Here is a 13,835-nt window from a genome sequence, read left to right as displayed (position 1 = left end):
TCAGTGTGTCAAATCGGAGGGCCTGTTGTCCGAACCTCTGGCAGTCTCTATAGGGGTGCCACAGGGTTCAATCCTTGGGCCGAGTCTTCTCTGTATACATCAATGATATCGCACTTGCTGCTGGTGATTCTCTGATCCACCTCTACGCAGACGACACCATTCTGTATACTTCTGGCCCTTCTTTGGACACTGTTTTAACCAACCTCCAGATGAGATTCAATGCCATTCAAATCCTTCCATGGCCTCCAACAGCTCTTAAATGCAAGTAAAACTAAATGTATGCTCTTCAACCGATCGCTGCCCACACCTGCCCGCCCGTCCAGCATCACTACTCTGGACGGTTCTGACTTAGAATATGTGGACAACTACAAATACCTAGGTGTCTGGTTAGACTGTAAACTCTCCTTCCAGACTCACATTAAGCATCTCCAATCCAAAATTAAATTAAATCTAGAATCAGCTTCCTATTTCGCAACAAAGCATCCTTCGCTCGTCCTGTCAAACATACCCTCGTAAAACTGATTATCCTACCGATCCTTGACTTCGGCGATGTCATTTACCAAATAGCCTCCAACACTCTACTTAGAAAATTGGATCCAGTACATCACAGTGCCATCCGTTTTGTCACCAAAGCCCCATATACTACCCACCACTGTGACCTGTATGGTCTCGTTGGCTTGGCTGGCCCTCACTTCATATTCGTTGCCAAACCCACTGGCTCCAGGTCATCTATAAGTCTTTTCTAGGTAAAGCTCCGCCTTATCTCAGCTCACTGGTCACCATAGCAACACCCACCCGTAGCACGCGCTCCAGCAGGTATATTTCACTGGTAACCCCCAAAGCCAACACCTCCTTTGGCCGCCTTTCCTTCCAGTTCTCTGCTGCCAATGACTGGAACGAATTGCAAAAATCACTGAAGCTGGAGACTCATATCTCCCTCACTAGCTTTAAGCACCAGCTGTTAGAGCAGCTCACAGATTTCTGCACCTGTACACAGCCCATCTGTAAATAGCCCATCCAACTACCTCATCCCCATACTGTTATTTATTTTATTTATTTGCTCCTTTGCACCACAGTATCTCTACTTGCACACTCATCTTCTGCACGTCTATCAGTCCAGTGTTTAATTGCTATATTGTAATTATTTCGCCACTATGGCCTATTTATTGCCTTACCTCCCTTATCCTACCTCATTTGCACACACTGTATATAGACTTTTTCTATTGTATTATTGACTGTATGTTTGTTTATTCCATGTGTATCTCTGTGTTGTTGTTTGTGTCGCACTGCTTTGCTTTATCTTGGCCAGGTTGCAGTTGTAAATGAGAACTTGTTCTCAACTAGCTTACCTGGCTAAATAAAGGTGAAATCATTTTTTAAAACTGTGTGCCAGGTCTCAGCCTGACTGTGTCCTCCTCCTCTCTGACCCCTTTTCTCTCTCTCTCTCTCTCTCTCTCTCTCTCTCTCTCGCTCTTTCCCTCTCTGCTGTTCACTCTCTGCTGTTCTCTTGCTCCTGTTCTCTCTCTCCTGTTCTGTCTCTCTGTCCTCTCCCAACAGACCCCACAGAGAGGATCAGTCTGCATGTCATTTCGAAAGGGCCCCTAATGGAAGGAGCCAACGTGACTCTGAAGTGCAAGGCCGACGGGAACCCACCTCCCACCAGCTTCAACTTCCACATTCTGGCAAGCTCTCAGTGATATGACTCCATTACCCTCCCACACAACCAGAAACCCCACCTGGCATACTGTATGCCCTTAGTTCCCACTCTGATCCCATTAATTACTTGCCTTCTACTACTATTGTCCTCTTTAAAACAGTCGAACCCTACACCTGGTCAAACTCTACACATCCTACACCATCCACCCTGTCTTTAAAGCGCTACATTAACCTAGACTCAAGCCAATCTGAGAGTTTCCAAATGTATTCTTATGTTCCTAAAGGGAAAGGTGGTGAAGGTGGAGAACTCTGACTCCTATACTGTGACTGATGTCACACGTGAAAGCACAGGGGAATACAAGTGTTCTATCATTGACAATGCCAAGATGGAAGACTCCAAGAACATTACCATCAATTGTAAGTCACTCTTTATCTACAGATATCTTGATCAATGGTTTAAGTTATTGATTATGCGTTCTTCAATTAAGTTACGTATTATCTTCAACTGAGATACTGCCAGCAATTTCTTTAACGATGCTAGGCCAGCAATGAATTCATGAGAAATACCAGCCATAATGATAGCCCACTTCCTCCTGCTATAGATTGCATTACTCATCATCTAATTCATAATTAATTTTATGTCCGGCTGTATAACCTCATTAGGGTTAGTTTTCTCAAAGGGGAACATTGTCAGAGTATATTTCCGTTTGCAACCTCATCCCTCAGCAGGAAAGGACATACTGTTTGTTATAGAGAATAGAAGCCGAGCATCTCCACTCACGCTGTGAGGTGAAAATGCTTGGAGAGCTCAGGTCCTTTAATGCGTTAAATAAGCTGGATCAATGAGGAGGTGCTGGGGCTTCTGTAGGGAGCTGATATGGTTTTCAACAGGAGTGCTGTGTCCCCGTCTCCTCCAGACTGTTAAACTGCCTGTTTACAGTGTGTCCTCCTCCCTTCTCCCTTTCAGACTTGGATATGAGTTTGAGCCCCTCAGGGAAGGTGATGAAGAGCTTTGGCGAAGGCTTGGCTCTGACCCTGCAGACCCATGCATCTGGAGAACTTAAGGTGTCTTGGACTAAGGTAAGACTAAACAGTACCAAAGTTATTTTAAGGCCAAAACTTATGTTTTTGGTTGGAAATGGGTGATAAAACCTTCTCAAAGCGATAAGAAGTCTTCCCGTGTTTTTCATCCTTTTAATGTAGGTGAAGGTAGCCGACAGGTTGATGGTTCAAATACCTGAGCTGTGAAAAACTGCGTGAACTGCGTGAAAAATATGTTGATACTCCCTTGAGCAAGGCACTTAAACTTGTTGCTCTGAATAAGAGTGTCTGGTAATTGTCAGTTTTGTTCATTCATTTCAGGACAATGGCAAGCTGGACAGTAGTCCCACATTTGACAAGCTGACCTACTCTGATTCTGGAAAGTATGAGGTTGTGGTCACCATGGGTGCTCTCATCAAGAAAGCCTCTTTTGAGCTGGTCGTTGAAGGTAAAAACTGTGACAGTTACTCAGATATGGCTTTTCTGTTGTTACTGGGCACATTCCACGCTGTTTCACAAAAATCGATTTTTGTACTTGTTCCTAATGATAGAGATTTTTATTCAAAGATCCCGATTCCCCAGTGGATGGCAGTCTCACTTGAGGGAGAGGCTTTCTTCATATTTGTTTGTGTTGTCCATACCTCATGTGGTGTTGTGGCATGGCATGGTGTGATCATTTTCTTGTTCGTTCTGGTGTAGCTGAGGAGGCCGTGCGTCTTCTTGCAGGTGTTCCAGTCATTCGGCGGGTGGCCAAGCAGCGTGGCGAGGACGGCCAGCATAAGGTACTTACCTGCGAGGCTGAGGGCTCCCCCAAACCCACTGTGGCCTGGAGCGTCAACGGTACCTCGGTATGAACAAACACAGACATCTTCACTAAGGCGCCAGGACACTCCACTGACACACAGGAGGCGCCATTAGACTTCACACCCATAGAAACAGTCATTATACAGATCACACATACTGTATTTATCCATCAGTTACTGTAAAAAGCACAACACCCTTATCTATCTTGGAATTGCAACAAAGACTCACAAAATCATTAGTCTATCTGGAATTCTCTCAAAGCAACACTTTGTGCCATGCACCCATTTTTGTGTGGCGTGTCACCACATGAACGGAACGGAACACACAAATCCTCGCCATCTTACCGGATGTGTTGCTGCCAAAATGAAAGCAGCTCCTGACCTTATAAAAAGAGTCCATTTAAGCTTCCTTTTATTGGAATCTGTCAGGAAGCCAGGGAACTCTAAATCTGTGAGGTTTACAGTCAATGAACCTTTGGATGTCTTTGTAGTGAATGGTGCTTGTGGTTTTTTACTCTCCACACTCTATTTCAGACAGACAGAAACTTCCCCCATAATATTTTTCACTATGTTACTATTTGTGACTTCCTAAGTAACTTGTATTCTTGAAACTTTTCTGACTGACACTTTCCAAATGGATGGGCTCAGTGTTTTTGTAGATAGGTTTCCTTCTCTCAGATGCACACCACGTTTATTATGCATTAGTCTGTCATGAAGACAAAGGCTTTTTGTTCTTGGCGTACCTGTGTGTGCACTGATAGCACAGCTACACAATGAGCCAGCGTGAGATGATGTGCAGCTGTCAGTGTGTGTGTGTGTGTATTTTTTTTGTGTGTGGGTGCATGTGTGTGGTCATGGCTCATGACCACGCACACACTCATTGGGTCTGCATGACTAATCCAATCCAATGTGGCACTGACCTCTTTCAATGACTATTCAAAGGCTGAGTCACTCACACACAGTAATTTAGTCACAGCCCACATTGCTGCGCATCTGGGGACAAACACACCAGTGCATTCAAAGTTTAGTCTTTCATCTCTTATTGTGTGATAAAGAGTTCTTTAAAACAGTAAATAGGATATGAGATCAAATGTAAGCTTAGTGCAGGCTCTTTTCATAGCAGATGCACACTGTTTGCCTGTGTGTCTGGGGGTTTCTCTAGTCACCTCCCTCTATGCCCTGAAGATACTCCTTATAAGGAGTAGGTTGAGCCTCACAAAAATACAACACCACCTCCTAGTGATAGTACATAAAATGCACATATTTTATTTTATTCTAGCAATGTTCATTCTGTCATGGAATAATATAAGATTCCATATATTCCTCGCATTAGATTTATATGATAGGCATCTTTGTGCTATTACTGAAGAGGAAGCAGCTATGTTCTGCCATCGTTAAATCTCTATCAGATACACAAGATATAAGATAAGCCTTTGTACACTAACTAACTGCATCTATTTGATTTTCAGGCTGATGAGAGTCCCTATGTCAATGGAAAGATCACACACAAGCTGACCATTGTGCCTACAGTCAACCTGACCGTTGTCTGCACTGTGTCCAATGAGCTTGGCCAGGACACCAGGACTATTAATGTGTCGACCTGTAAGTACAGTGTGGTGGTATGGCCTACAATTCCCTGCCCTATCTCCTTCCTTCCTCTCTAAAGGGTAACTCATTAATTCTTGTGTGGGTCTGGTCTATCACTCTCTTCCGACGCTAACAAACGCACCCACTGTCTGTATGCATGATGATTAGTCAAATAATATGGAACTGTTTTATGGAGGGAACCTTGGCCATGGGGACCTAGTTCTTGTCTCTAGCCAACCTAAAACATGCTAGTATGCATACTGGGCATACTATGCATGCTCCTTGGCAATAATAATCTCCCTTTGGTTTCTGCAGTATCTGAATAGATAAATCAGTATAGACAGCCATATCTCACTCATCTTTGTGTGTTTTGAAAAGCATTTGTCCCTTTTTAATTCGACTCCTTCACTTTTGGTCTGTTTGTCGGGATGCTGGACTCTATCCTTTCCCCTCTCTGCGTCACGTTCTCAGTTTGCATGCGACCGGAAAATCTACACAACTCACAGCGTTACACTCAAGCTAGAGTCTAACATAGCCAATAACGCACTGTCTGACCAATGACATTATACAGTATACTTAATTGATTTCTGGGTTGGACGTTAATATCCCTTTATATCTGATTTCAGTATTTGAGGAGGTGAGAATGGATAAACAAGGTAAGTTGTGATGGTCTTCTTTATCATTTCCTGTAGCAAGAGGGAGGAGAGGAGGGATTCTGTAGAAAATATGTAGGATTCCCAGAGAAAGTGGAATCTGTTATTGTGTATTATACCCTTCAGAGCACAATATCAGATTAACAGCAGCCAGAAATTTCCCCACTGCTGAAAATCTGTTCAACAACAAGATGTGGTGCTGGGGATGTTGGAAATATTTGTTAAGATAAACATACACATTCTGAGGATCAGAAGGAGTGGAGCCACCAGCATCCTGACAAAATCTCTCAATGTTATCTATCCTTTCATTTGCCAAAATTGTATTTATTACCCGTTCACAAGGAACAGATCACATTTTCACACATGGCTTAGGGATAAACTGGGTTTGCATACTGTTCGTATGTAGTCAGTGATACATTTATTTAAATCATAAACAGAAGGTTACAAATTGTATAACAACCATCTAATTTTGTGGCATGTTTGTGTATACCTTATTCATTCATTCATTCATTCATATGTATTCATTCACTTAAAAAATATACATATATTTACCCCTTTTTCATGGTATCCAATTGTTAGTTACAGTCTTGTCCCATTGCTGCAACTCCCATACGGTCGAGAGCCGTGCGTACTCCGAAACCAAACCGCACTGCTTCTTGACATAATGCCCACTTAACCCGGAAGTCAGCCGCACCAATGTGTCGGAGAAAAACACCATACACCTGGCAACCGTGTCAGCATGCACTGCACCTGGCCTGCCACAGGAGTCACTACTGCGTGATGGGACAAGAACATCCCTGCCGGCCAAACCCTCTCTTAACCTGGACGACGCTGGTAAAATTGTGCTCCTGGTCGTGGTCTCGGCTGGCTGCGACAGAGCCTGGACTCGAATCAGGATCTCTAGTGGCACAGGTAGCACTGTGCCTTAGACCACTGCACCACTCTGGAGGCCATTTATTGACATTTATACACTGGTTTGGGCAGTAACTTTTAACAGTTACATGTAATCTGATTACAAAAACCCCAAACTATAATTAGTTACGTTACCAGCTAAAATATTGTAATCAGATTGCTGATACTTTGGAAAACCTATATGGTCCTGTGTGGCTCAGTTGGTAGAGCATGGCACTTGTGTTGCTAGGGTTGTTGGTTCAATTCCCATGGGGGCCCAGTATGAACAAATATGAAAATCACTACTCACTACTGTACATCACTCTGGATAAGAGTGTTTGTCAAATAACAAAAATGTAGATGATTACATTTAGAAAGGATGTTTGTGAAAACATACATTGACACCTTTCTATTTTCATAATGACATTTAATTCAGCCTTGAAAAAAGGCACGTTTAACTCCATTGGTCCTAGGACTCCCACAGTGAAAAAGCTGAAATTCACTGCTTTCATTAATCTGCTTGCACTGCCCTCATATTTATCCTCACATTGAAGTGTTTTACCATTTTCTTTTCAGGACAACCATGGCTACAGGTAGAACACAAAACAATGGCTTGAGCATCATAGAGACAAATGTGTTAGTGAGAGTCTCAGCCAGTGGAGGCTGCTGAGGGGGAGGACAGCTCATAATAAGGACTGGATCGGAGCTAATGGAACGGCATCAAGCACATGTAAACCATGTGTTTGATGTATTTGATACCATTCCACCTATTCCGCTCCAGCCATTACCACAAGCCTGTCCTCCCCAATGAAGGTGCCACCATTCTCCTGTGGTCTGTATAGATGGGTCAATAGTTTGTAGCTCAAACCGTTCTGACTTTACAGACATTTTTGTGAGAAGAACCACTTTTGGGATCCACCCTTGTCTCACAAACACCACTCTAGCACAGCCCCTGTTAATTACACACACTAATGGTTAGTATCAGCGGATGCAAAAGAAATAGAAGAATCTAATGCAGCAGTAGTCTGGAGCTCAAACACACAATGTTTAAAAAGAGTTAGAAGTCCAAAATGCACCGGCGTGACCATGGGACTCAAGTTAAGTTTGTTCCACCTGAGCATTTTACTTGCCATTACTGTGAGATGTTGTTGTTGTTCATCAACCTTAGTTGAATGCACTGATTGTAAGTCGCTGTGGATATCAGAAGTCTGCTGGCACAATCAAATCAAATTGTATTGGTCACATACACATGGTTAGCAGATGTTAATGGGAGTGTAGCGAAATGCTTGTGCTTCTACAGTTGTGGCCAAAAGTTTTGAAAATGACACAAATATTAATTTTCACAAAGTCTGCTGCCTCAGTTTGTATGATGGCAATTTGCATATACTCCAGAATGTTATGAAGAGTGATCAGATGAATTGAAATTAATTGCAAAGTCCCTCTTTGCCATGCAAATGAACTGAATCCCCCAAAAACATTTCCACTGCATTTCAGCCCTGCCACAAAAGGACCAGCTGACATCATGTCAGTGATTCTCTCATTAACACAGGTGTGAGTGTTGACGAGGACAAGGCTGGAGATGACTCGATCATGCTGATTGAGTTTGAATAACAGACTGGAAGCTTAAAAAAAAGGATGGTGCTTGGAATCATTGTTCTTCCTCTGTCAACCATGGTTACCTGCAAGGAAACACGTGCCATCATCATTGCTTTGCACAAAAAGGGCTTCACAGGCAAGGATATTGCTGCCAGTAAGATTGCACCTAAATCAACCATTTAACAGATCATCATAAACTTCAAGGGGAGTGGTTCAATTGTTGTGAAGAAGACTTCAGGGCGCCCAAGAAAGTCTATCAAGCGCCAGGACCATCTCCTAAAGTTGATTCAGCTGCGGGATCGGGGCACCACCAGTACAGAGCTTGCTCAGGAATGGCAGCAGGCAGGTGTGTGCATCTGCACGCACTGTGAGGGGAAGACTTTTGGAGGATGGCCTGGTGTCAAGAAGGGCAGCAAAGAAGCCACTTCTCTCCAAGAAAAACATCAAGGACAGACTGATATTCTGCAAAAGGTACAGGGATTGGACTGCTGAGGACTGGGGTAAATAATTTTCTCTGATGAATCCCCTTTCCGGATGTTTGGGGCATCCGGGAAAAAGCTTGTCTGGAGAAGACAAGGTGAGAGCTACCATCAGTCCTGTGTCATGTCAACAGTATAGCATCCTGAGACCATTCATGTGTGAGGTTGCTTCTCAGCCAAGGGAGTGGGCTCACTCTCAATTTTGCCTAAGAACACAGCCATGATTAAAGAATGGTACCAACACATCATCCGAGAGCAACTTCTCCCAACCATCCAGGAACAGTTTGGTGACGAACAATACCTGTTCCAGCATGATGGAGCACTTTGCCATAAGGCAAAAGTGATAACTAAGTGGCTCGGGGAACAAAACATCGATATTGTGGGTCCATGGCCATGAAACTCCCCAGACATTAATCCCATTGAGAACTTGTGGTCAATCCTCAAGAGGCGGGTGGACAAACAAAACCCACAAATTCTGACAAACTCCAAGCATTGATTATGCAAGAATGGGCTGCCATCAGTCAGGATGTGGACCAGAAGTTTATTGACAGCATGCCAGGGCGGATTGCAGAGGTCTTGAAAAAGAAGGGTCAACACTGCAAATATTGACTCTTTACATCAACTTCCTGTAATTGTCAATAAAGGCTTTTGACACTTATGAAATGCTTGTAATTATACTTCAGTATTCAATAGTAACATCTGACAAAAATATCTAAAGACACTGAAGCAGCAAACGTTCTGGAAATTAATATTTGTGTCATTCTCAAAACTTTTGGCCACGACTGTACAAATAAATATATGGATGAGCGATGGCCGAGTGGCATAGGCAAGGTGCAATAGATGGTATAAAATACAATATATACAGTACATATGATATGAGTAATGTAAGATATGTAAACATTATTAAAGGGGCATTGTTTAATGTGACTAGTGATCCATTTGTTAAATTGGCCATTGATTGGGTCTCAGTGTAGGCAGCAGCCACTCTGAGTTAGTGATTGCTGTTTAGCAGTCTGATGACCTTGAGATAGAAGCTGTTTTTCAGTCTCTCGGTCCCAGCTTTGATGCACCTGTACAGACCTCGTCTTCTCGATGGTAGTGGTGTGAACAGGCAGTGGCTCGGGTGGTTGTTGTCCTTGATCTTTTTGGCCTTCCTGTGACATTGGGTGCTGTAGGTGTCACGGAAGGCAGGTAGTTTGCCCCCGGTGATGCGTTGTGCAGACCACACCACCCTCTGGAGAGCCTTGCGGTTGAAGGCGGTGCAGTTGCCGTACCAGGCTGGGATACAGCCCAACAGGATGCTCTCGATTGTGCATCTGTAAAAGTTTGTCAGGGTTTTGGGTGACAAGCCAAATTTCTTCAGCCTCCTACTGTCTGTGTGGGTGGACCATTTCAGTTTGTCTGTGATATGTACGCCAAGGAACTTAACTTTACACCTTCTCCGCTGCTGTCCCTTCCATGTGGATAGGGGGGTGCTCCCTCAGCTGTTTCCTGAAGTCCATGATCATCTTCTTTGTTTTGTTGACGTAGAATGAGGGGTTTGTTTTCCTGATACCACTCTCCCGAGTGCCCTCACCTCCTACCTGTAGGCTGTCTTGTCGTTGTTGGTAATCAAGCCCACTACTGTTGTGTCGTCTGCAAACTTGATGATTGAGTTGGAGGCGTGCATGGCCTACACAGTCGTGAGTGAACAGGGAGTACAGGAGGGGGCTGAGCACACACCCTTGTGGGACCCCAGTGTTGAGGGTCAGCGAAGTGGAGATGATGTTTCCTACCTTCACCACCTGGGGGCGGCCGGTCAGAAAGTCCAGGACCCAATTGCACAGGGCGGGGTTGAGACCCAGGGCCTCCAGCTTTATGATGAGCTTGAAGGGTACTATGGTGTTGAATGCTGAGCTGTAGTCAATGAACAGCATTCTTACATAGGTATTGTGATAAGAGTGTCTGCTAAATGACCAAATATAAATATTTTGCAAGTGTTCATTTTACATTTACATTTTGGTCATTTATCAGACACTCTTGTCACACCATTGTGCCAGCAGACTTCTGATACCAATGTAGGGTAAAAGGGGGACACAACATTGTGGACCGCTATTTTAAAAAATGGTATAGAAAGTATTTTGTATTTTATTTATTTTTGGGGAAAAATGACATGCCCATTAAGTATATTGTTACCAAATACATTGGATTAAGTAGTTCAGGCCGTTGAAATACAAATTACTAAATACTCAAAAGAAATTGAAATAAAGGATTACATTCAGAAAGTAGCCTACCCAACCCTGTTTATGCATACATGTACGGAAATGTATTTTTTGCAGTCTCTTCATTTGCAGTGTTCTCTCTCCTAGTTTCTGATGTTTTTCCTCTCTCTTTGTGCCTTTACAGACTCATCAGATGAGGGTGACACAACAAAGTTGGTGGTGGGAGTTATTGTGGGTCTGCTCCTGGCCACTGTAGTTGTGGGTCTAGCATACTGGCTGTACATGAAGAAATCCAAGTAAGTGCATCAATTCAAAATGCCATTATTAAATAGCATGTTATGGTGATATATGTATAATTATTGGAGGGCTGTGATTAGTGTTAAACAATCTGATTTGTGTTAAAAGGCAAGGCAGCTGGAAGACTGGTGAGAAGGAGGATGGATCCACTGAGGAGAGCAAGAAACTGGAGGAGAAAATAGAAGAGAAGCTGGAGGAGAACAGCCAGAAAGTTGAGGTGTAAAGAAAAGAAATGTTTAAAGAATGAGAGAGAAAAAAGGTAAAGAACTTGTTTTGAAAAACACATCTACTACTGAATATTATAATATTTGCTTATGTTTTAGATTAAAATATGCCGTTAACATCATCACTTTTTATTTTTCTGCAGTGTGGAAGCAGCAACTAGAAGATTTTGCACACTTCTGTTAAAATTTGAAAGGGGGCATTGAATTGGATGAAGACGATTTGGATTCGGACTTATACACAAAACTTTGTTTACTCTAAATATTGAATGAAAAAAACTGGCTAAATGAACAGATATGTGTTGTACATAAGCCTAAATTGTCTACACTCTAGATAAAATGCATTAACTTTCCTCTATAATAGTTTTTGTTTCAAGTGTTGGTTAAGAGGGATTTGGTCAAATTGAGAAAAATGACAATTGGAGTGTTTGGCTTGGATTTAATTAACATTATTGCTGGTAGAATTACTACTGGACCAGTTGCCTTTTCTGTAAGGATGTGTACATTGGCCTATACCTCCCTGACTCTCAATGCATCCCGAAGAGCTGAAGGTCTTCACCGCAGTTACGTCTCAGTTCCATATCATCAACACAACCAAACACCCATCTACACAACCACAGTCAGTGCATTTTGTCTGTTTTTAATGGCACATTCACTGACATTTTTTGTAGTCTCCACTGGGAAAATAAATTGTAGAAAATGTTAATGAAAGGGCTAAGGGTATAGGCTACATAAACAGCTTTGGGTGTTGTAAGGTAATATGAGTTAAGTATTATACCAAGATGCATCGCCTTGCATTGCAGGAAGTAGAGGATCTGTTGTACAAATTATTTCATGACATGTTTCATGGTTCCTGTTTATTTAAAAAAAACATTATTATTAACATCAAAAGTATCAGGAGATTGAGTGATGCTGTTAGGCATCCATTACACTCTTACCATCTGTTTGTGTATCAGTGGGTCGTGTTTAGTTTGAACATAACCACTACATTACAGAATATGTCTTATCTCAGTTGTGTTCAGAGTGTTTATTTCTGTGCTTTCATGTCATTTTTTATGTGGAAAGAGACAAGTTGTCCAGCAGTTGTATACTTCACAATTTAGGTCAGGGTTATGAGCAGCATTTAATGAACCTGTAAATATATCAGATCTGGATGTAATTGTGATTTGTTTAGGTTATTTTTCGCTATTTATATTGTTCAAGGTTACACATTTAGCATCTCTGTTAGTTATATTCAATTATTCTCACAAATTCCACCACTTAGTTTTAAAGGTATTGAACAATTGATGGTACTTTCTTGCAGGTATTTGACAATAATAATTATAATGTAAGCATTCTGTGGATTTCTATGAGATTTACCACATGTTATCTCATACTGTCAGCTGGCTGTTTGTTTCCTACATTGTAGTTAATCTGAAACCATCAAATTGGAAATAAGACCAAAGAGGGTAAATGTTGCCATGCAAGTGTTGTAAATACTGGCTTTTGTTTTTGTACTTTTGTTTAAAATAAAGTGTAGCCTACATTTTGAAGAAAGTTGTTAAAGAATGTTTTGTTGGCTCTGTCATTCTACTCACAAAACATCCTAAAAATGATCGCCCTTCGGTCATCATTGAGAATAGGTACATATACACACCAAAATCCCAGAGAATCAATCTCTATTCATCATCCATAAATCCATATTTTACAATTGGACCACTATTGAGCATTCCTCAACACTAATAGCATGACTCAATATAGAATCAGAATCATACAAAACCATGATAATCAGAAATCCAGAACTGCACATAGAAAGGACGTATGCTGCCATCCATTGGCCAAAGAACATAGCACATGGATTTGCTTCATCATCATTCAGAGAGATAAAAAATGTTACAAATCAGATCCCACTTGGATATTTAAATCAGGTTACTTTCTGTAGTTTGATCTGATTTATGAATATCTTATCACATGTAAATGTTACTAGTAAATTCATGTCAAGCATCAGGTTTTGCTAAACTGAGTTCATGGAACATTAGAGAACCGTTAAGCTGAAAGCCATACAGTATAGGCTACATGTGGGTGCCCTTTATACCTCTAGTCTCTGCTGTAAAGCACAACAGCCACTAAAATAAAAACTGAATTTAATTCTGTCCTGATAAGGAATGTATTTTATAGCTGTGTTCTATGCAACAATATCACACAGCTTGTTCATATTCAGGAATCATGATGTCAATCTGACTGTTTTTTAATTTATTTTTTATTTAACCTTTATTTAACTAGGCAAGTTGGTTAAGAACACATTCTCATTTACAATGAAGAAGACTAGGTCTGCATGTCTTGCATTTCATTTTCTACTCATTTATTTTTGCAGTCATACATACAGTTTTATGACTGCCTCAAAAATGCATGCAAGAAAGTTTGGCAAATT

At 41.7% G+C, this 13,835-nt stretch overlaps 1 protein-coding gene across 2 annotated transcripts in view; it reads left to right on the top strand.

The window, feature by feature from the left end:
- The window catches only part of LOC129831939 (CD166 antigen homolog A-like), a 75,085-nt gene extending 62,124 nt beyond the window's left edge, over window positions 1–12,961 (top strand). Inside the window, exons 7-16 of one of the 2 annotated variants that reach the window (XM_055895570.1) lie at window positions 1,558–1,682; window positions 1,941–2,073; window positions 2,624–2,736; window positions 3,019–3,145; window positions 3,424–3,545; window positions 4,970–5,102; window positions 5,714–5,743; window positions 11,092–11,203; window positions 11,313–11,463; window positions 11,572–12,961. In XM_055895570.1, coding sequence (XP_055751545.1) covers window positions 1,558–1,682; window positions 1,941–2,073; window positions 2,624–2,736; window positions 3,019–3,145; window positions 3,424–3,545; window positions 4,970–5,102; window positions 5,714–5,743; window positions 11,092–11,203; window positions 11,313–11,427 — 1,010 coding nt within the window. In that variant the 3' untranslated portion in view covers window positions 11,428–11,463; window positions 11,572–12,961. The remainder of the gene's footprint in view (window positions 1–1,557; window positions 1,683–1,940; window positions 2,074–2,623; window positions 2,737–3,018; window positions 3,146–3,423; window positions 3,546–4,969; window positions 5,103–5,713; window positions 5,744–11,091; window positions 11,204–11,312; window positions 11,464–11,571) is intronic. The other variant, XM_055895571.1, reaches the window with a different exon arrangement.
- Window positions 12,962–13,835: the final 874 nt, after the last annotated feature.

Source organism: Salvelinus fontinalis, chromosome 33, assembly GCF_029448725.1.
Source record: "Salvelinus fontinalis isolate EN_2023a chromosome 33, ASM2944872v1, whole genome shotgun sequence".
In the NCBI taxonomy this organism is placed as follows: Eukaryota; Metazoa; Chordata; class Actinopteri; order Salmoniformes; family Salmonidae; genus Salvelinus; species Salvelinus fontinalis.
The sequence above is the reverse complement of the archived record's forward strand: the minus strand, read 5'-3'. Positions and strand labels throughout refer to the sequence as shown.